This window comes from Schistocerca americana, chromosome 8 (genome assembly GCF_021461395.2).
Source record: "Schistocerca americana isolate TAMUIC-IGC-003095 chromosome 8, iqSchAmer2.1, whole genome shotgun sequence".
NCBI classification, from domain to species: domain Eukaryota; kingdom Metazoa; phylum Arthropoda; class Insecta; order Orthoptera; family Acrididae; genus Schistocerca; species Schistocerca americana.
Genome location: NC_060126.1, coordinates 471,563,216 through 471,587,662, shown reverse-complemented (window position 1 = coordinate 471,587,662; position 24,447 = coordinate 471,563,216). Strand labels below are relative to the sequence as shown.

The following is a 24,447-nucleotide window of genomic DNA, read 5'->3' as shown; positions in this document are numbered from 1 at the left end:
GTATTTACCATAGAAAATTCGACAAATGGCCGTATGTTTTCAGAAGTTATTTTACTTAGACGACCAGTTTCATATCACATTAATGCCATCTTCAGGCCCCTATGCACTCATGGAGTTGTTTTCAAGTCTTCGGAGTACGCACTAAACAAACAAATTCACGGAATCCAGACACTGATGGCTCCAGTTATGCACGCATCGATGTATCTGAGTTACATGGAGTGCATAGGGCTCTGAAGATGGCATTAATGAGATGCTGAAGGTAGTCGTCAAAATAAAATAACTTCAGAAGACATACGGCGGTACGGCGATATTTCCTTGGTAAAATTTTTTGCCTACCACTCAGTTTTGTTTCACTGTTGTAGGTTCTCATATGTTTTCTGCTAGTGTAAATAATTCGCCTCTACTGTACCGGGGCAAAGATAAATGAGTGCACTGCATGAGTAGTGAATAAGATCCTTGACTTTCTTGTTTTATCCGTGGTTGACTTGTTGGACAGTCTCTTGTGTAGCGCTGACATATTCTTTTTCGAGTTCCAGTAGAATGCAGTTGAGCTTTCCAGAGAATGAGATCTGTTGTTGTGAATCTGGCAGAAGCTACCTAGAATACTTTATTTTCTTTAAGTTAATAGAGAAGATTTTGGAGGAATTTTAAAGTTACCGGTATTTCTGTAATTTTTGAAATGAGAAAATTTTGTAATTGTTAGAGCCTTTTTGAGTTGTACAGTCGTTCTGCCAATAATGAGAGTTTGATTTCTTAAAAACGATTTCTTTAAAGTAAAACCTACTTCCATGATTCATCGTAAAGTTTTGAATTTCTATCGCGCGTGCATTGTGGCGTAAGACACACGAAGCAACAGATTGTTTCTGACAAAAAGAATTTAGAGTTGATTACCTGTCTTTAGCTGTTGCATCTACTAGTTTGTATTTGCTTTCGAGAACTTCAGCCCGCAGCTCGTGGTCGTGCGGTAGCGTTCTCGCTTCCCACGCCCGGGTTCCCGGGTTCGATTCCCGGCGGGGTCAGGGATTTTCTCTGCTTCGTGATGGCTGGGTGTTGTGTGATGTCCTTAGGTTAGTTAGGTTTAAGTAGTTCTAAGTTCTAGGGGACTGATGACCATAGATGTTAAGTCCCATAGTGCTCAGAGCCATTTGAACCATTTGAGAACTTCAGTACTCGAGACACACACGCAAAACAAAGAGGTAACAGCATGCTGAGCAAGATGTAGTCACTTTTACTTCATTTCAGATCTCACCTTGCACTCTTCTGCATACAGTGTGTAGACAGAATTGTCAAGTATCGTGCTAGCAAATACGTTAATTTTCAGTGAATAGTATAGGAATTTCAAACAAATATTTTCTTCGGAATAGAGCAGTAATTAATTTTTGTGGATATTATTTGTCTAAGATTGCATTCATATGACGCACGGTCATAATATGTTTTGGTAATGATGTTTAATTATATAGTTTTCACTGAGCACACAATTAGTTTCTTTTGGCATAATTTCAGATTCATTTTCTTTACTTAAAATTTTGTTTTTGATTAAATTTACATACGCAACATAGGGCCAACCAATAGTCAGCTTTGCTCAGCGGTTAAATATGTTACCTAAGGCACATGTTATACGAGGAAAAGGTTTTAGGAATCTATGTATTCAGTTTCTCACGTAGATAAAATTTGTATTGAAAGCTTACACTGTTTCTAATACAATTTTCTAACCAGCCACCAGTTACACTCTAATGATTATTTCTGAAGTAGGGAAGTATCTTTTCTGTATAGAGTTTGTAAAGCATACTAAGAATAATAATTACTTATCAAATACTTTACATCAAATATTAAGAAAACCTAATGAAAATGTTTTAAAACCACTACCGTCTACCGCCCACCGAGAAAACTCGAACCGGATTGATTACCACGGAAACAGAGCGAAACTAATAGGACACCTCAACAAAGTTCATGCTGCAGCTGATGGTGCAACTACGTAAATATGTGTTTCATTAAACGTGTTATAGCCGTGGAGCACCGCATTGCTAAATTACATCACTAACATGTCGATGTTGACGAAATTTTAAGCTCCAGCTTGCCATTTTTCATTTACATACAATTTATTACAGGCATTGCTGTTACGAATATAGAAATGAGAGAATTTGAAGAAACGGGAGAAATTCTGTACAGGATAGTTGAACTTTACTTGACACAAGAAATAATTCATTATTTTCACAAGAACAGATTTTATTGCATGATTTTATGTGCTTTTCCACCCCTAGTAACATAAACAGTTCAAATGACATACACAAATATAGACAAAAGAAATGATTGTTTCTTATTCCAGATAATTTTTTACATGAGTAAGCTACAAAAATATTACTGCATTGAATATATTTAGTACTAATACCTGTTAGAGAACGCAGAGTATTATTATAGCAACTCAACAGTGAGATGCAACAATGTTTTGTGAAGAGTATGGTTTCATTTTTCTCACTTATAAGGAAAATATAATTTTACTATCATCTTTAATCTGTATATACGGTCAACCTTCTTTAGGTGCAATTACTCACATAGTTTCAGATGCGCATCTTTTCAAAATTGCAAGCACTTAGTGGCACGTTTGTAAACCTTTGCAGTCTTCCGCATCCCCGTTGCGTGGAAAGATCAGATTTGATACGTTCTTCGTAAAGAGCAGGTAGGTGACGACCACAGTAAAGTCCACAGAATGATAACTGTCTCCTCTATAGTCGCTAGCACACTGTTCCTGGTACTGGAGGAGGAAGTTTCCTCCAGGACGGGTGTGCAGACCCCGGCGCAGCGACCTCGCAGGCTAGGCGGCGGGTGTTCGCGACACGTCGACGGTCACGCCGTCAGTGCCGACGTAGCGGTAGGCGTAGCTGCCCAGCGTCTTGTCGTGGGCGTTCAGCTTCAGCTGGCCTCGCTCGTCGAAAGCGCTGCCGTCGTCGACGAAGCTGCGACAAACGGAACGCGTCTACCTCTTGTCTGCCAGGATACACGCTCTCCAGCAAAAGGGAGCACCTTGCTTTCAACGGCAACTATATGATAAACATACACTACTGGCCATTAAAATTGCCACACCAAGAAGCAATGCAGATGATAAACGGGTATTCATTGGACAAATATATTATACTAGGACTGACATGTGATTACATTTTCACGCAATTTGGGTGCATAGATCCTGAGAAATCAGTACCCAGAAAAACCAACTCTGGCCGTAATAACGGCCTTGATACGCCTGGGCATTGAGTCGAAGAGAGCTTGGAGGGCGTGTACAGGTACAGCTGCCCATGTAGCTTCAACACGATACCACAGTTCATCAAGAGTAGTGACTGGCGTATTGTGACGAGCCACTTGCTCGGCCACCATTGACCAGACGTTTCCAGTTGGTGAGAGATCTGGAGAATGTGCTGGCCAGGGCAGCAGTCGAACATTTTCTGTGTCCAGAAAGGCCCGTACAGGACCTGCAACATGCGGTCGTGCATTATCCTGCTGAAACGTAGGGTTTCGCAGGGATCGAATGAAGGGTAGAACCACGGGTCGTAACACATCTGAAATGTAACCTCCACTGTTCAGAGTGCCGTGAATGCGAACAAGAGGTGACCGAGACGTGTAACCAATGGCACCCCATACCATCACGCCTGGTGATAAGCCAGTATGGCGATGACGAATACACGCTTCCAATGTGCGTTCACCGCGATGTCGCCGAACACGGATGCGACCATCATGATGCTGTAAACAGAACCTGGATTCATCCGAAAAAACGACGTTTTGCCATTCGTGCACCCAGGTTCGTCGTTGAGTACGCCATCGCAGGCGCTCCTGTCTGTGATGCAGCGTCAAGGGTAACCACAGCCATGGTCTCCGAGCTAATAGACCATGGTGCTGGAGACGTCGTCGAACTGTTCGTGCAGATGGTTGTTGTCCTGCAAACGTCCCCATCTGTTGACTCAGGGATCGAGACGTGGCTGCACGATCCGTTACAGCCGTGCGGATAAGATGCCTGTCATCTCGACTGCTAGTGATTCGAGGCCGTTGGGATCCAGCACGGCGTTTCGTATTAGCCTCCTGAATCCACCGATTCCATATTCTGCTAACAGACATTGGATCTCGACCAACACGAGCAGAAATGTCGCGATACGATAAACCGCAATCGCGATAGGTTACAATCCGACCTTTATCAAAGTCGGAAACGTGATGGTACGCATTTCTCTTCCTTACACGAGGCATCACAACAACGTTTGACCAGGAAACGCCGGTCAACTGCTGTTTGTCAATGAGAAATCGGTTGGAAACTTTCCTCATGTCAGCCCGTTGTAGGTGTCGCCACTGGTGCCAACCTTGCGTGAATGCTCTGAAAAGCTAATCATTTGCATATCACAGCATCTTCTTACTATCGGTTAAATTTCGCGTCTGTAGCACGTCATCTTCGTGGTGTAGCAATTTTAATGGCCAGTGGAGTACATTTTGAGACAAAAGAAAAAGATGCACGAAGAAAAAACTATCGAATGTGACGGAAATCGGTAGACGTGGTGAGCATGTACAGACAAACAAATGGTGTCTGTTTCAGAAAAAAATCTCATTCAAGAGGAAGAGCTTCACAAATTAAACAAGTCAGTAAAGCGTTGGTCCAACTCTCGCCATTATGCAGGCACTTATTCGCCTGGCATTGATTGATAGAGTTGTTGGATGTCCTCCTGAGGGATATCGAGCCAAATTCTGCCGAATTGGCGCACTACATCGTCAAAATTCCGAGCTGGTTGCAGGACCCTGCCTATAATGCCCTCAATTTGGGAGAGACCTGGCGACCTTGCTGGCCAATTCAGGGTTTGGCAAGCACGAAGACAAGCAATAGAAACTCTCGTCGTATGCGGGTGGGCAATATCTCGCTGAACTGTAAGCCCAGGATGGCTTGCCATAAAGGTCTACAAAACAGGGCCTAGAATATTGTCGACGCATCGTTGTGCTCTAAAGGTGCACCGGATGAGAAGCTGCTGTGGAAAGAAATCGCACTCCAGAGCAACACTCCTAGTTATCAGGTCGCCTGGCGTGCGACAGTCGGGTTGGGTATCCCACCACTGTCCAGGGTGTCTCCAGACGAATATTCGGCCTGGAGTCTCAATGACTGGAGTACGATTAAGTGATGATTACCGCTTCGAACTGAGCCCCGATGACGAGCAAAGGTGTGTCTTTAGATGCCTGAGCCGAGGTGGCTTACCAACCTGACTGCCGCCCACCGTACGATCCAACAAGCGGTAGAAACTCTCCCTTGTGCGGCCGGCTACTGTATTGCTGAAATGTAACGTCACCAGATACATATTCGCAGGTCATGGGGGCTCAGTTCGAAGCGGAACTCATCATTGAATACGACAGTAACCAAGTCACTAATATTACACGTCGGAGATGTGTCTAGAGACGTTCCGAACAGTGGTGGAACACCAGCCTAACACCCATCATACAGCCCGACAATCAGGAGTGATGGTATGGGGTGCCATTTTTTTTTGTACTAGAACCTCTTTGGTTGTCATCCGCGGCACAATTACCGCGCAGCGATACGTCAACGATATTCTACGCCCCGTTTTGTTGCCCTTCGTGGGAAGCAGTCCTGGGCTTACAAATCAGCGAGATAATGCCCACCCACACCCACAGAGTTTCTATTGCTTGTCTTCGTGATTTTCAAATGTCTGCTTGGCCAGCAAGGTCGCCGAAGCTCCCCCCCCCCCCCCCCCCCCCCCCACTTGATAATGTTCGGAGCATTATGGGCAGGACCCACCAACCATCTCGGGATTTTGAAGATGTAGCCCACCAATTGGACAGGAGTTCACACGATATCCCTCAGGCGGATGTCCAACAACTTTATCGATCAATGCCACTCCGAAGAACAGCTTGCATAAGTGACAGGTGTATCAACGCGTCCACGACGAGTTCAGTTTCGTGACGCGTTTTCTCTTGAATAAATCATCAATTTTTTTCTGAAATTGTAATAATTTGGGTTTGTCTGTACATACACACCACATATACCGATTTCTGTCCCATTCGGGTAGTTTCTTCCCGTTGCGTCATTTTTTTTTTTCTTTTCTTAGATTGTAGTTCAAAAGTAAAGTGCAGTGGAATCAAATACTCGTGTAAAATCTGCCATGGCTAACTGACAAATTATTCAACTGACAAGTTATTTTCAATAGTACGTGGATAAATCTTGTCCTAAGTCTGCATCAGTATATGTGGGGGCAGGCTACTCAGACAAGCCTTAAGAAAATGGTGACCCCGACAAATTCTTCTTTACATCTCTTTAGAGAATCGAAATCCAGCGTATATTTTACAAATTATTTATTATGTAAAATAATAGCCGCTAAGAATGCGAACGAGAAAAAGATTGAAATTATCATTAAAGTCTTTTAGAAATCACTAAGTGCTCTCATTCTCAAACACTGTATCCATTTACTATGGGTACGCTGCCTCAAGACTTGGACAAAGTTTGTAATTGTAATACTTGTCTTACTGTGTTAAATCTGTAACATAAGATTATGCTTGCTAATGAGGAGATTATGGTAGCATTTTAAATTTTTAAAGTCAGCCAATAATTATAAGAAGCGTTGAAAGACATTGTTGCCGCTGGAAGCTGTTAGGCAGGCAATATGCAACTGGGAATGTGTACTGTGTTAGCCGTTTCGTGACATTTTTATTTATATATTTAACAAGGTCCGATCAGGAACATCAGGTCCTCTCTTACATCGGACGGTGGTTTCACATGTACAGTACCTTTTCTACGTCATAGTAACCTAAGAGACAAGTATTTTAGTATCACATAAAATATTAATATGATGTGAGTGTCTATAGTGACAATACGAGTGAGTAATACTGACTATGAGCTAACAAAGTTAAGGGAATGTATTCGCAATTGCGAATGTGAACCAACATTGGAATGACGACAGTGAAAATTTGCGGCGGAATAGGACTCGAACATGGATTGCCCACTTTAAGTGAATGGTCGACTTAACCGCATCAGCTATCCATGCACGAATCACTGCCAGACCCAGATTTCTACACTCCGTCGTCAGTGTGTTACAACCAGCACTCACACGCTGCATGTATTCCCGTACAAGAAGAAAATATTTATTGAGAGTCGAGGGCCTGGTGTTGGCGAGTAAATAAGGAACAGCAGTGCCTGTGTTATTAGAAAGTATGATGCAATGTTCCTTCGGACATTTTATGAATGTCTGGAGGAACTTTGCATCATATTTTCTAATAACACAGGCACTGCTATGCCGTAATGTAATTAGTACTGGCAGTACTTTTACTACTATTGCAGCTGCCACTAATAATAATAATAATAGTAGTAATAATTATTATTATTATACTGGCGCATGGATGTCGTCAGTCCTGATGATGATAGGGAAAATGGTCTCAGAACGAATTTTTACTCTGCAGAGTGAACTAGTGAAGCTCTTTTGGAAGAAAGTAGGGGAAGCGGTATGTGGGGAAGCAAGACTGTATGGGTGTAAGAGGGGGGGGGGGGGGGCGGAAGGTTCGTGAGTCGCGGAGCCATGCCTGTGATAGCTCAGATGTGCAAAGTATCTTGTTGATTAGTTGTATACAAAGATTGGATGGAAGACCTGTGACGTAATGTGCGGTGTATTTTATTATGTCGTAGATTTGATATAAAAGTAAGGTTATGCATACTCGCCCTAGACGGGCCATTCTTTTCGGGCCATAGCGGCCATTCGGACCCGAGTAGCCGCCGTGTCATCGACAGCCAATGGCATCACTGGATGCAGTATAAAGTGACATCTGGTCAGAAAACCGCTTGCCAGGTCGTTTTCGTTTTTCTTGACTTCGAAACCGGTAACAATCGGTCGAGTAGCCTCACAAGGCTGATTGCACCACTCGTACTAGTCCTCCCCACAAACGAAAAACCTCTGACAGTAATGGGAACTGAATTCGGGTCCCCCGCGTGGCAGTCTCCCGCTTGCCACACAGCTCTGGGAGCCGACAGAATTGCTATAGATGTTAGTACGAGGGTCACTCCAAAAGAAATGCGAACTATTTTTTTTAAAAAATCCGTCTTTCATTATACATGTTTGACAGTTTTACGGTGTGTAGATAACATCATTTAGGAACAATATTTTCATTTCTCCACATAATTTCCATCCCTCTCAACTGCCTTACGCCATATTGGAACCAGCGCCTGTATACCCACACGGTAAAATTCTGGACCAGCCTGTTGGAGCCACTGTTTACCAGCGTGCACAAGGGAGTCATCATCTTCAAACCTTGTTCCACGAAGAGAGTCTTTCAGTTTCTCAAAGAGATGATAGTCACATGGAGCCAGGTCAGGACTGTAAGGCGGGTGTTTCAGTGTTGTCCATCCGAGTTTTGTGATCGCTTCCATGGTTTTTTGACTGACATGTGGCCGTGCATTGTCGTGCAACAGCAAAACATCCCGCTTTTGCCGATGTGGTCGAACACGACTCAGTCGAGCTTGAAGTTTCCTCAGTGTTGTCACATATGCATCAGAATTTATGGTGGTTACACTTGGCATGATATCCACAAGCAAGAGTCCTTCGGAATCGAAAAACACCGTAGCCATAACTTTTCCAGCAGAAGGAGTGGTTTTGAATTTTTTTTTTTCCTTGGGTGAATTTGCATGATGCCGCTCCATTGATTGCCTCTTCGTCTCTCGTGAAAAACGATGGAGCCATGTTTCATCACCTGTCACAGTTCTTCCAAGAAATTCAGCTCCACCGTTCTCGCACTGTTCCAAAAGTTCGCTGCTTACCGTTTTTCTTGTTTCTTTGTAAGCCACTCTCAACATGTTGGGAACCCACCTGGCACAAACGTTTTTTAACGCCAACACTTTCAGTATTCTGCAAACACTTCCTTACCTTATCGCAACGTAGCGTGACAATTCGTCCACTGTGATGCGTCTGTCAGCAGTCACCAGTTCGTTAACTCTCTGCACATTGTCTGGAGTGTGTGCAGTACGAGGCCTGCCGCTGCGAGGACAATCCTCAACATTGCCATGCCCGCTTTCATCACGTAACCTGCTCGCCCACCGACTAACTGTACTGCTATCGACAGCAGCATCTCCATACACCTTTTTCAACCTCTTGTCGATGTTTCCCACTGTGTCGTTTTCACGGCAAAGGAATTCTATGACAGCGCGTTGATTCTGACGAACGTCATATGTAGCAGCCATTTTGAAGGCATGCTGTGACGGCGCCACTCACGGGAACTTGTTGAACTAAGTTTGAAAACAAGCGGGAAGGATGTATCTACACACTGTAAAACTTTGGCTTGGCTCTGAGCACTACGCGACTTAACTTCTGAGGTCATCAGTCACCTAGAACTTAGACCGAAGTAAACCTAACTAACCTAAGGACATCACACACATCCATGCCCGAGGCAGGATTCGAACCTGCGACCGTAGCGGTTGCGCGTTTCCAGACTGAACCTCCTAGAACCGCACGGCCACACCAGCCGGCTGTAAAACTTTCACACATGCAGAATGAAAACTGTATTTTTAAAATATAGTGTGCATTTATTTTGGAGTGACCCTCGTATATACCATCGAAGCTTTGCGTCGCCAGATACATAAGCTCTTGCAAGAGATGCAACATGCAACCGTAGGACTGGAGAAGTTTACACTGAGGTGACAAAAGCCACTCCTAATGTTGTGTCGGAGCCGGCCGGGGTGGCCACGCGGTTCTAGGCTTAGTTAGGTTTAAGTAGTTCTAAGTTCTAGGGGACTGATGATCTCAGATGTTAAGTCCCATAGTGCTCAGAGCCATTTTTGAACAAATTTCGCGGTACTGGGCTAACGGATATGTTCGCCGTACATCCCACATTGATTTCTGGTGTTATATCACGTAGTGTTGCTCCACTGTTAGCGGTGACAGTCTAACCAAACACCGCTACTTCGGGTCGTTGTCAGTGTGGTGAGAGGTAATGCCGGAAACGGATAGTCTTGGCACACTCTTGGCATTGTGGATTTCGGAATACTGAATTCCCTAAAGATTTTCAAAATGGACTATCCCATGCGTCTAGCTCGAACTACCACTCCGCGTTCAAAGTCTGTTAGTTTCCGTCGTGGGGCCACAATCGCGTCGGAAGCTCCTTTCACATGAATCACCCGATTACAAATGACAGTTCCAAATGGTTCAAATGGCTCTGAGCACTATGGGACTCAACTGCTGTGGTCATTAGTCCCCTAGAACTTAGAACTACTTAAACCTAACTAACCTAAGGACATCACACACATCCATGCCCGAGGCAGGATTCGAACCTGTGACCGTAGCAGTCGCACTGACAGTTCCATCTGTGCATTGTCCTTTTATAGCGTGTGTGCGCAATGCTACCGCCATCTGTATATGTGCATATCGATATCCTGTGGCTTTGGTCACCTCGGTGCATTGGAAGAAATGGAAAAGGATCTCCAGAATAATATCAACATAATAGCAAGGAACTGTGAGAGTTCAGATTTTTGGTGTATACTGAGCCAATTTAAAACACTAGAATTCCAAGTTGATAATAGCTCAAGTGAAATATGACAACCACCTTTTATAGGCAGGACTCCAGACATTTCATCAATGGCAGTGGTGAAGCACAAGAAGAAAAGAAGTAGGAAGAATTGCTGATCAGAGGATTTACATAAAATTCTAGTGAAGCGGGTATTCCTTATTCATTGACTACTCAGTTCAGCACAGTATGTCACTTCAGAATTCTAGTCGTAGTGTGGATGACATGCTGACACCGAGAAGTTAAAATATCGGTCAACACTGAAAGGGCCCAGAAGCGCTTTTTCCACATTGCTGAAACTGGGACACCAGACCGGCATTCACCTAACGGTCTGTGGAAAACCGGCTACTAAAAGCATCCAGGATGGCCGCTACACCGAACCTCGTGATTAATCCACCGCACAATGAGCCAATTCTCTTCAAAATCTGGACAGAATAGAAAAATGGATATAAAATCCTACAAAACTGTGTTCTTTGTAGATTCTTTGGTCACTGATTAGGAATCAAACGTCAGAACTACAAAATTCAAAATGGGGGATCCAATTTGGCAGATCAAAAATTATAAGTGTAGTAGATTCGAATAAAACTACGATTATAATGTTTTATGAGGTCGCTGATAACGAATTTGAAGCCTAAATTGCAGTATCGAAATGCTGTATTCGATATTTTATATTTTTCAATCTACATCATAGTCATAGGTCGTTGCTTGCGTCAGTAATGTTTTCAGAAGTGTTGTCTGGTTGTCGACAGGGAGATGGTTCAAAAAGCTGATCTTTTACCTCAGCTGGCGTCTGTTTATCTTCTTCAACTGTCATTTTATGGACTCTGAAGATAAATGAATCTGAAGTGCCACAAGCTGATGAAATGCAGGGCTATTTGTATGCAAAATCTTCTCGATAACGCCGGCTATCCTTACTCCGATTTTCTTGCGCATTTTCAGATAGCTGACCAATTGGCGTTGGAGCAGCTTCGATTACGGCATATCTGCTCATCAGAATTATGTGGACTGATGTCGATATCGGGTGTTGTTGCAGAATATCGTGAGACCAGAGCAGCTGGCATCCGACTTTCGCGAAACATAATTTTCTTCACAGCTCTTGATAGACATGTTGTAGTTATGAAGTTATCCGTACGAAATTTGAATAGTTTTGCAGCGTTTTGGGAAAAAAAGTATTACTAGAGGGAATTTTGAAGTTGTATAAAAATTAAATGTCGATTTCTGAAAAAGAATTATTTTGAACTTGTAAAAAAATTAAATGCTAATTTGTGAAAAAAATTATGTTCAAAATTCCGAATAGCTCCCCAAGAATTCTACAGATAATAGTTTATGAGATAACTGCAATAATGGGAGAACGATTTTTACCGTGTGGCACTGCCCACCAAAAACGTGCAAACATGCGCACACAGATGCATTTGAACTCGTTAAATATTGTATAAAAGTAGTAGGAGCGCTATTTACAAAAATGGAGCCACGCAGAGGAAATTTTGTAGCCAAAGATTTCAGATAATGTTGGTAGCAGTTTAGTTTTAGGTCTATACAAGTCACTATACCAGTTAAAAATCCCATAAACATAGCTTCTGGAGTGCCTCCCATCTTATTTTATCTTCAAAACTAGACAGGATAGCTGTCAATACGAGGGTTGTACAGAAAGTAAGTTCCGATCTGTCGCGAAATGGAAACCACAGTGAAAACGGTCGCAGGTTCGAATCCTGCCTCGGGCATCGATGTGTGTGATGTCCTTAGGTTAGTTAGGTTTAAGTAGTTCTAAGCTCTAGGGGACTAATGACCACAGCAGTTGAGTCCCATAGTGCTCAGAGCCATTTGAACCACAGTGAAAACCAGAAATGTTTTATTTGCAACAGTTAGCTACACCTTCCATCTTCTTCACTACATAGTTGCCGCTCCAACTTCGAGTTTTGTCTTAGTGTTGTATCAACTTTCCAATATCCTCGTTATAAAAAGCAGCCGCCTGTGCTTTCGGCCAGTTATCTGGACTGGTATGCAGCACGCTGCCTGTGGAAAAATTTTGGCTTCATAGCCATAGGTTCTTGTGAGCAGAGATGAGACTCACAGGGAACCAATTACGGACTGTATTGTGGGTGATCAAACACTTCTCATCGGAAACGCTGCAGGAGCGTCTTCATTGCTCCTGCACTGTGCGGTCGAGAATCGGCTTGAAGACTTACTTTACTTTTTCGTGTCCGGAAACTACTATTTGTTTGCCCAATATTGGGCAATACCAATACTTCTTCTTTAGCCAGCCATAGATCGTCGAGGGTGCATCTGAGGGGGCAGGCAGGGCATTGTAGGAGATGTTCCATGTCCTGTCGAGGGCCGCAGTCGCATTTGTCATCATTTTCGTCCAACAAGTCCCATTTGATCATATTAGATTTCACAGGAGCCACCCCAGTTCTGACACGGTTAAGCATTCTCCAGGTTTTGCAATCACCAGAGACGCCGCTTGGTGGGTACTCTCTTAGTGGATAGTAGATGGGGGTCTCTTCTAAGGCTCAACTTAGGAAACATCGTCTGGATTTGAGTCTGCTGGGGCCACACTCTAGGCCAAATATTGAGTGACGGGCTTCAGAGGTTTGTTTTAGCTGCTCGGTATGTTCATGGGCTTTCCTACGTGAGTCAGGGTTTGTGAAACCTGCGGCCCTGTGAAGATTTTCTATGGGGGTTGGTTTCGTGCAGCCTGTCACTATCCTGCATGTTTCATTCAAGCTAATATCTACCTGTTTTGCGTGGCAGGATCTGCACCATACCGGGCAGGCATATTCGTCAGTTGAGAAGCACAAAGCTTGGGCGGAAGTTCTGACCACAGTAGGTTTGGCACCCCATTTGCTATTGGATAGCTTTTTTATTAGGGAATTTCGTGCTTCTACTTTTTTGCGTGTTTTTTCGCAATGATATTTGTATCTCAATGTTGTGTCCAGCACGACGCCAAGGTAGGTGGGAGTATCTGTGTGTTCTAGTAGTGTCCCATCCCAGGTATCATTGAGCCTGCTGTACTCTGCCTGCCTCGAGTTCAGATGTAATGCACTCACTTGGGTTTTGGAGGGATTGGGTTTTAGAGAAGTGAAGAAGGAGCTGCTCGACAGTTGTGGTATGTGGGTTGCATGACACAGGTGAAATCTCTAACCAGGCCCTCATACTTGGCGGGGGAAGCTATTCCCTACGCATCTTTACGTGCTCACTGTTCACTCAGAACTGAAAAGAGCGACGCGACACGATCTACGGGCATACTAGAGACACTACCCAACACGTCTGTGCAAAGTTTTACCGGATTTTCCCAGTGGTTTCCATTTCGCGACCGATTGGAACTTACTTTCTGGACAACCCTTGTATATGAAACAGGGCAAACTAACAGTTTCTGAAAAATGTGTCGTTGCGGGATTCACTGTTTCTAGTCAGCTGCTATGGTGCGTATCATATCGACTTGAGACTGTAATGGTGTCGCAGCATTGGCCAAGTATGCACCAGTGCAAACTACACAAGAGATCCGTGGACTAAAGTTGGAGTGCGCATCATTTCTTCTATTCTGTCCAGGTTTTGAAGCGAGTTGGCCGACTGTGCTCTGGGCAGATTCGATCCAGTACCGGCGCTCCTCTTCACCCCACCTCCCCAGCCTGGACACGGCAATGTGGCACTCATGGATATCCAGGTGAGTTACAGTAGCCCTGAATTATTACATTAGCCATTATTACCGGTAGAGGAAGGAGGTGATGGCGTTGTCGGTGTCCCTCTTGACGAAGTGCCTCTTCTTGTGGTGATCTGACGCCGGCAGCGAGAACCGGTGTGGTGGCTCTGGTATAGCTGTCTGTTCTGCAGAATCATATGGCCGCACTGGCAGCTGCGGGGGCGGTGGAGGCGGCGGAGATGGCAGGCTGGGTTTCTCCGTCTGTGGACACCAACACACACACACACACAGCGCTGTAGTCTGTTCTGGAGCGACGCGACTTGAGTTAAACAGCCTAGCACAGAACTGCCACAATCAACGTGGTTTTATCAAGCAGTACTTTTGTGGAGCAAGTGTTCTCCTGGTGACTGACTTAGCTGATACGTTCATTAACAAAATTAACGAAGCGTTCTATGGTCAAGTTCGACACTTCAGATCTAAAAATCAGTGTGCAATGAGGGATTGTCTCATTACTGTCAGGAACTAGCTCCTGTGTGCATCCTGTTTTTACTGTTTCTAACTAAACATCATGTACTTAAAAATGTAACACAAAGGCACAAAGGGTGAGTTGGAAAAATAAATGAATGTCAGTTGTAGGGCAAAGCCTGCTCTATCCCACACTGTGGGTGGCATACATTCAGGCACAAACTTGACTGATTGATTTATGACCTTAACCTATTGTTACGCTAATTGATTTATGATCCCAATTTAGCATAGCATTAGGTTAAGGTCATAAATAAATCAAGTTTACCCGTGCATCTATGCAACCAGCAATATGGGATGGAACTGGCTTCTCCAACTATTAATGCCAGTGACCATGCTAAGACCATTTCACATTTCAAATTGGAGACCATGTTCTCCTATGCCACGAACTGCAGGTGCATTATAGTACAAGAATGAAATGGAGTAGCGACTGAATATGTACTAAAGTTGAGGTACTCAGAACTGTATGATTCTTGAATGCAAAACGTTTAATTACATACAGATTCTCTGTGAAATTCTGACATTGTATGAGTCAAATGTAATGTCTCGTCCAGCAGTGATGAAATGGCGACAGTAATCTGACTAAGGCCAAACAGACTTGATCAACCCATCACAGATGTGGGCGATGCTGATCGCGAAAGAAGACTACCGACATCGACCACAGATGACAACACCCAGGCTGTTGATGAAGTAGATTATGGAGACAAGAGATTTTTCAACAATGAAGACTCTGACATAGAGGTCCTCAAATCACTTGTGACGAAGAGCAGATTTCTATTACTGAGGACTAATGATTGGTAAAATGTTCTGACCATTGTTTAGAGCAACTTGGTTAGTGTGCTGAGAAATATTGTGACATAACTGTGTCAGTTTCAAGTATAGGACAACACTAAACAAAAATTACTTTTTGATCGCCATAATAATGCGTCACTTGGGTCCTCTTATATGTTGTAACCAGAGTGCTGCTACTGCTGCATGCAGTAGATGGTGTCCAAATTGTGTTCCTGCTATATCACTGTATTTGTTCTATCATAGAGTTAGGAAATACGAGTTGTATATTTTGTAAAAGTTATGTTGATGCTGCAGCAGAACAAGTCTTTCATACTGGGTAAACCGCGGAATAAAAAGTATAAAATATCATCAGAAGAAAGGAAGGGAGTCGGTGCATAACAACACGTCGACAACGAGGTCGTAAGGGACAGAGCACAATTTTGCATTGGAGAAACTGGAGGAAGGAAATCGACCATGCTTTTTCAAAGGAACTTACGCGATTCGACTTAAATGATTTAAGGAAATCATGTAAAATCTGAATATGGATGGCCAGATGAGGATTTGAACCGGTGTTATCCTGAAAGCAAGTGCAGTGGCTTACCACTGCGCCACATCGATTGATAAGACAATGAGAAAAGTTCCCACAGTGGAAAGGGTGTGAGGCAGGGATTCAGTACTTTAGAGCACTGCCTAATCTGTATCTCAAAGGAGCAACTGCATATATTAAGCAAAGTTCTCAAGTTGGATTAAAATTCAGAGTTCAGTGATGAGAGACTTGGATGAAATTGTGGAAAAACTGGTGACCTCAAAACAGAAGAAGTGAAGAAAATCGACTACCTTTTATGTTGAAATATAAGTTGATGATAAGGAAACAGAAAATTCTCTGCAGAATCTGAATGGAAAGAAATACGCAGAAAACAGTAGAAGAACGAACAAGATGAATGGACTCTAGAGAACAGCTAGGTGGTACCAGAGGGAGCTGCAGAGGACAAAAGTTGCTGGGGAAGACTGAGAGTGAAATGTACTACGCATATTCTGAGAGTTGCATGGCTTTCGAAAAAGACGATCGTGTGAAACCCAGCTCGCGCTATTCGTCCACGAGACCCAGAGGGCCATAGACACGAGTTCCCAGGTAGATGCTGTGTTTCTTGACTTCTGCAAGGCGTTCGATACAGTTCTCCACAGTCGTTTGATGAACAAAGTAAGAGCATATGGATTATCACACCAATTGTGTGATTGGATTGAAGAGCTCCTAGACAACAGAACGCAGCATGTCATTCTCAATGGAGAGAAGTCTTCCGAAGTAAGAGTGATTTCAGGTGTGCCGCAGGGGAGTGTCGTAGGACCACTGCTATTCACAATATACATAAATGACCTTGTGGATAATATCGGAAGTTCACTGAGCCTTTTTGCGGATGATGCTGAGGTATGTCGAGAGGTTGTAACGATGGAAAATTGTACTGAAATGCTGGAGGATCTGCAAGGAATTGACGCATGGGGCAGGGAATGGCAATTGAATCTCAATGTATACAAGTGTAATGTGCTGCGTATACATAGAAAGAAAGATCCTTTATCATTTATCTACAATATAGCAGGTCAGCAACTGGAAGCAGTTAATTCCATAAATTATATGGGAGTACGCATTAGGAGAGATTTAAAATGGAATGATCATATAAAGTTGATCGTCGGTAAAGCAGATGCCACACTGAGATTCATTGGAAGAATCCTAAGGAAATGCAGTCCGAAAAAAAAAGGAAGTAGGTTACAGTATACTTGTTCGCCCACTGCTTGAATATTGCTAACCAGTGTGGGATCTGTACCAGATATAGTTTATAGAAGAGATAGAGAAGATCCAACGGAGAGCAGCGCGCTTCGTTACAGGATCATTTAGTAATCGCGAAAGCGTTACGGAGATGATAGAGAAACTCCAGTGGGACTGCTACGGTCGCAGGTTCGAATCCTGCCTCGGGCATGGATGTGTGTGAAGTCCTTAGGTTAGTTAGGTTTAAGTAGTTCTAAGTTCTAGGGGACTGATGGCCACAGATGTTAAGTCCCATAGTGCTCAAATCCATTTGAACCATTTTTTTGATCTCCAGTGGAAGACTCTGCAGGAGAGACGCTCAGTAGCTCGGTACGGGCTTTTGTTGAAGTTTCGAGAGCATACCTTCACCGAGGAGTCAAGCAGTATATTGATCCCTCCTACGTATATCTCGCGAGAGACCATGAGGATAAAATCAGAGAGATTAGAGCCCACACAGAGGCATACCGACAATCTTTCTTTCCACGAACAATACGAGACTGGAAGAGAAAGGAGAACCGATAGAGGTACTCAAAGTACCCTCCGCCACACGCCATCAGGTGGCTTGAGGAGTATGGGTGTAGGTGTAGATGTAGAGTAGGTACCGTTATGAAAACAACCTCCATAAAAGCATGTTTCGAAATCGAAATTTAGTTTTACGTGGAAAAGCATTTCTTAAACTATCTTTCTACATAGCTGCCTCTGCTTTTCAGACATTTTTCACAGCGACAAACAAACTTTTCTATGCCGTATTCATGGAAAGACGTCGCACAGTGAAGACAGCCACTGCTGAATACCATTTATTTGCGTCGTCATCGCTGTCAAAGCTTCAAGTTCCAGTAACAAATGGTAGGCAGAATGTGCGAGATTGGGGCAGTACTGCTCCCAACTGAATTGTTAAACACTGTTTTGAGTGAAACTAGCAGAATGGGGATATACGTTGTCATGAAGCAACACAGCACCTTGACTTTTATTAACATTTCACAGTATCATACAGCGCTGACGGCTTCCCCTTTGGGAAGGAACTTACCAAGCAGCATGCCCTGTCTTTCGCAGAACACGGTGCACGCGATGTTTTGTGCTGATAACGTTGTCTTGAATCTCTGTTTTTGGGGGCTCGTGGGTGCCTCCACTCCATGGACTGTTGTTTTGATTCTGGAGTGACGTGACAAACCCAAGTGTCATCACCAGTCACAATTCTGTCTAAGAATTCATCTTCCTCATCACTGTATTGGGGAACAAATGCCAAAGAACTGGCCAATCGCTTCGTTTTGTGGACATCTGTAAGCATTTTCGGAACCCAAAGGAAACCCGGTTTGTGAAAATTGAAGCGATTTGTGACAATCTCATGCGAAACAACGTTTGAAATTTTTGGAAGCTAATCACATCTTCTTGTGAACTCTCTGCTTTCACGATTTTTTTTTCGCTATAGGTCACACAGGATACTCCGATGTACAGTGAGCAGTTTTCGTCCAAAGCGCTGGGAGAGTTCATTCGTTTGCTCAGCAGGGGAGGGTGACGTGTGTTTGCCACCTTTCGGGTGGTCAACAATGACAGAAGCGATACGCACGCCCTACAGTCTTTCTCAAAAGATCTTATAGAAACTATTCGGTAAAAAATTTCATTTTTGCTTTACTTGTAGCTTTATACGTCAGTTTCATAAGATGTGCCCATCATTACGTTAATGTTCATAGTTATTGTGATATTTAAGTGGAAGTGAAAGCACTCCGTCTTCAAGCCACAAGTGGCCCATCGGGTCCGCCGTGTCATCCTCAGCTGAGGATGCGGATAGGAGGGGCGTGTGGTGAGCACACCGCACTCCCGGTCGTCAAGATGGTTTTCTTTTAACGGAGCCGCTACTATTCGGGCGAGTAGCTCCTCAGTTGGGATCACGAAGCTGATTGCACCTCGAAAAATGGCAACAGCGCATGGAGGCCCGGATGGTCACCCATCCAAGTGCCGGCCACGCCCGACAGTGCTTAACTTCGGTGATCTGACGGGAACCGGTGTATCCACTGCGGCAAGGCCGTTGCCTAAGTGGAAGTGAGGCACCGTAAAATTCGAAAAAGTTTGCAATGAAAATAGGAGTAGCTACGATTTTGCCTCTGGTGCATATTACGTACTAAGTTGCTGACTACGAAATTTAGCTAACGTATTGAAGTTCTCTTTAGACTTGGATGCAGGTCTCTATCTTTCACCAATCTCAAGAAAACTGATACGACGCAGTGTACTCACTTGCGATCGCACCGCGCTAGTGGTAAAGCCAGAGTGAAATATCCACAACATTCCTCGTATTTCGTAAACGGTTTGAGATATCGAAATGAGATTTTGGTAAATGGTAGCACAGAAAGAGAGTATTTTGCCGAATGGTTATGATAAAAAACTTCATTATCTACTGTTTTATTACACTAACTGCAGACTTTTTCGATGAAAGAGTGTAATTTTTAAGGGCCATCGGTAGCTGGTGAAACGAGATATGCTGTGGGTTTTGGAACAACATAAGTGAAGTCATTACAATTTTTTTCGTGTTGAGGCTGTACTTTTTCATAAGATGCTGACCTTACTTTTCCTCAGATCCCCACGAAATTAACTTAATAAATCACTGTTTCAGAATTCTCTCGCAGTTACATCTGCACAACATGTTATTGAGGTGAGACTGCGTAAACTCCGATGAATGTGTAGGTCTTACTCAAAATTCCTCACTCATGACACTTCTCTGAAAGTTGACAAACCAGGCAAAATAAATAGCTGCATTTTTCTTTTTAGATAGTAAGCAATGAAGAGGCGATAGATCTTTTTGAATGGTCACTGTGCAAGTCTCGGTGAGAAGGGGCCCCGCTTAATATTTACAAAAAATGTGAGTTTAGGCTTCAGTTTAGGATGGCACTACCCCTCCAGCACTCGGTATTTCCCCTACAGCGCCTGCCCTCAACCCCCAACATTACCACTTTCCCCATGTCTACCGCCCACAGTATTCGACAAGCACTGTGGCTGTCTTAAGCAAATCGTCACTGACAACAGATATGTGCCCACTCTCTGCTTCCTCATGAACGTTATTTCGTCGATCATTGAACTGACTCGTCACTTTCTCGCCATTCCATCAGTCATTACAGTCTCACAATAAATCTCTACAATTTGACCATCAATTTCAGCTGGCTTAACATACTTTGCATTCAAAAATCATTTTACAGAACGCATTTCACAATCGGTGGCTCAGACATCGTCTTAAACATTTTGAACGATCACTAACTATGGAATACAGAATACTGTCCAGTTGTTATGGCGTCAGTAGAAAGACAATGGACCAGAGAGATGTGTGAGAACGTGCGAATCTGCGACACCAGTGCTGCGGTGGCGGTAGGGCGAACCGGTACTTAACGTTCCTGACACACCTCGTATACTACGCAAGTTTGATGACGTTGATTGTAAGTGCTGCTGTAAATAAAGATCTAGAGAGACGGAGGTAAATAGTGGCTCCGCAGTTCAGTGTAGTCAAAGACTGAAAGAATACTACGGTTTGCGAATGTTTGTAAAACTTGACTTTGAACATTTTAATGAATAACGTTGTGGTTGTTGAACTTCTGTTAGAGTCAGCCGTTTGAAGAGACTACTTTATTCCACATCCGTGATCGCTTCCGACAGTAATAGAGAAAAATAAGAAAATGCTGTATACGGATAACGAGGATAAACCACTGCTGGGAATCATATTGAGTTGCCATGGTTTGCTGTTATCTTCAGCCGAGATGTTTTTAAATATTCAATATGTATTATTCTTGTATTGATGGCGGCTATGCGGTTAACAGCAAATACAAATATAATGAAATGTTATTCTGTTCTTATAAATAGCCCTTTATTATTTGTAAATAATAGATTTCAGCTATCAGTCGTTCTTTGGAATTTTTATTGGCAGATCTAGATCCTGTTGGTCAGGCTTTGTCCACAGTTAATTGAATTCAATGAACTGTGGACAAAGCCCGACCAACAGACATTACATGCATTGACTAAAAATGATAGTGCATTGAGAAAGGCTAGTTTCTAGCGGAAATTTAGATCTGCCAATAAAAATTCCAAAGGACGACTGTTAGCTGAAATCTATTATTTACAAATCAAAAATAACGGTCGCTGCGTGCAACAGCCTCTGAATGGAGGCTAACCTGAGTCCTTTATTAGTCAAGATCGCAAACATTATTTATAATAGTTGGAAACTAGTTTTGGCTAAAACAGTCACTGGAAATCCTTTCTTAGTCAAGATCTCAAAAATTATTTGTAATAACTGAAAACTAGTTTCGGCTAAAATAGCTAACACTCTTGAGATGTTGAGCCAAAACTAGTTACCTATGATTATAAATAATTTTTGCGATATTGGATAATGAAGGATTATTTATAAGAATCCATAACTTAACATTCATAGGTTGCTTATATCCAACCTGACTACGTCAATAAAACACAATTCCTTTCTGAAGGTATTTGTCTTGAGTGTAAACTTGTGTGGAAGTGAAATGTGGTTGATAAACAGTTCTGACAAGAAGAGAATGGAATCTTATGCTATGTGGTACTAAAAGAATAATGCTGATGATCAGATGAGTAGATCACGTAACTGATGTGGTTCTGACACGAAGTGGGGAGAAAAAAATAAAGGGTCGACTAAAACAAGAGATTGGTTAATAGCAAACGTCAAGAGGTATCAAGGAATTGTCCGTTTGACCAAGTAATCTGTACACGCACGCAGGAATTCTAATGTTTCCTATCTGCGCTACTCTTGCACTTGTTTCAGTAATGGAACATTCCAGCTCTCGCGTATTTATCAACATACCCCACCTCCCTTTCATCCCTATGCATACCCCACCTTCCTTTCATCCCTATGCAGTCCCTATCTTTTCCCTAAAGAATTTCAGTCGCCATCAACTCCCAGATAGTGAGCTTATTCGCGAGATCTAACTCTCCGTCCAAGCACAATCTACTCTGTCCATTCCACCTCAAAGAGGTACTCCAACACACATGTCCCTTGTCCAACCGGTTCCCCATTCCTATCTTCACACCTGCTTCCACTTTATGAGCTCCTCCACACAAAGAAATACCTCACTCTTCAACCCCCCAACATCCCCTCTACCCCATGCCCGAGCCCACACTCACCGGAAGCCACCATGACATTAATCACACTATGTTTTTAATGTCAATCACATCACCATCATATTTTCACAAAAAGCATCATCTGGATTCTAACTCAGTAAGTTGTTATGCAATGTGAGCAAAACTTTCACCGATTACAAAAATCTATTTCTAACCAGCTATACTAGAGACAGCTTTGCGGTATGGTGCAAATGGTAGCTTAAAACATATAGCATTTTCTATGGACACATTTCCACAGGTGTTCAGTTCGTTGCCCTTAGAACGTCTACGTGATCCTCACGTTCTCTCCATGCCATGCCGGCACCACCTCTGCAGGATCCTTTATTTGTGCTGTATGGGTTTACACATATGACAATAGCGAACTAAACGTTTTATCCTTAACGAAATTCCACTAAAAAGAGGTAGTGACCGTGGTTTTGGATCATATCTGCTGATCCACCTGTTCGGAAAGATTTGAGTCAAGATCTGGAGAAACAAATACCCCCCTCCCCCCCATTGTAGTGGTAGAGCATCCACTTGAACCACTACCCACTGTTGCAGTTATCATAACCGCAATGTAAAGTTACAGCGTACGCAGGTAAACCACTGCGATAACGGTAGACTTATTGGAAGAGAACGGCCTAGTAATTGTGTTGTCCCTTAAGCCAAACCACACGTTCATTTTCGTGCTGTCCCTTATCTGCTATCACAAATGTGGGTTCTCCGACTCCCAGATCAGTGCACTATGTCTGTTTACTTCCCCAGAGATACGAAAAGTTTCTTCATCAGAAAAACAGTTTATTAAAGAAATCACTGTCTGTATCGATTCGTTCCAGCTTGTTCCCAGCAAAGGAAAGACGTCTGGGTCTGTCATCTGTCTTCTTGCTGGTGTAACACTTTATACGCATGGAAATGAGGCTGTTTGCATAAAGTCTCCACCGCAGCGCTCTGAGGCAAGCCTGTCGATACGAGCGGGCTGCGTCGAAATGCTGTTTGCAAGTTATCAGCAGTGTCGTCATTCACTCCAGGTCTACCGCTGCTTGCCTTCGTTACCAATGTGGTGTCACCGCCAGACACCACACTTGCTAGGTGGTAGCGTTTAAATCGGCCGCTGTCCGTTAGTATACGTCGGACCCGCGTGTCGCCACTATCAGTGATTACAGGCCGAGCGCCGCCACACGGCAGGTCTAGAGAGACTCCATAGCACTCGCCCAGTTGTACAGCCGACTTTGCTAGCGATGGTTCACGTCTACATACGCTCTCATTTGTAGAGACGACAGTTCAGCATAGCCTTCAGCTACGTCATTTGCTACGACCCAGCAAGGCGCCATATTCAGTAATTACAATGAATTCTGAACAGATAATACTGTGAATCATGTACCGTCAAGAGCGACGTTCATCATTAATGGATTAAAGTTAAGTATCAAACTAATTATGTCCTCTTTCTGAATTCTAATTCCTTGTCATGTTCCAGACCTCACGTCAGTATAGTTCTTCCCTCCTCACGCCAGCCTGCGTGAGCTAAAACGCGTGCATTTCGGCCTCCCCTAGTAACACGGTGTTGGCTCTTCGGCCAACACAACAACCAACACTGCCATCTACCGCTGTTTGCTTTAGTTACCACCACTGCCAATCTGTTTAACCCTCGGAATACCAGTGGAGTAGCGGGGAAGGGGAGATAGGGGTATTTTATGCCCACCTTCTTAAAATATTGTAATCTAGTCAGGTACTTTAAATCCTAAACTTTAGAAAAAAATATTATTAGTAATGAGGACTTCTACCAGATTCCGTAAATGTTTAAAATTTTTCAGTTAAACAAGACCCAAAAATTTGAGCCTTAGTAGCAGATGTGACTTTTCAAAATGAATGTCATGTTCATCGTTTTCAGGTTCAGGACACTATTTACACATCAATATCTCTTTAAAAATCATATTGTGGAAACAAAACAAGATCGCATAATTTTTTTTATTCGAAACAACAGGTTTCAATAATCTTTTCTGTCATCTTCAGCTCTTAAACCTTCTTGTATTAAGACATGTACACACGAAAGCAAAAAAAGTGGGTCACCCCTGAATTCCAACGTGTAGGCTGC

The 24,447-nt window shown here is 43.3% G+C and overlaps 1 protein-coding gene and 1 pseudogene across 1 annotated transcript in view; both read right to left on the bottom strand.

The window, feature by feature from the left end:
- Positions 1-2,461: 2,461 nt before the first annotated feature.
- LOC124545926 (leucine-rich repeat extensin-like protein 3) overlaps positions 2,462-24,447 on the bottom strand; it is a 63,030-nt gene continuing 41,044 nt past the window's right edge. Inside the window, exons 4-5 of the mRNA XM_047124886.1 lie at positions 14,223-14,416; positions 2,462-2,954 (exon numbers count right to left, since the gene is read on the bottom strand). Of these exons, the coding sequence (XP_046980842.1) occupies positions 2,813-2,954; positions 14,223-14,416 (336 nt within the window). The 3' untranslated portion in view covers positions 2,462-2,812. The remainder of the gene's footprint in view (positions 2,955-14,222; positions 14,417-24,447) is intronic.
- Positions 19,163-19,280, bottom strand: LOC124546034 (annotated as a pseudogene).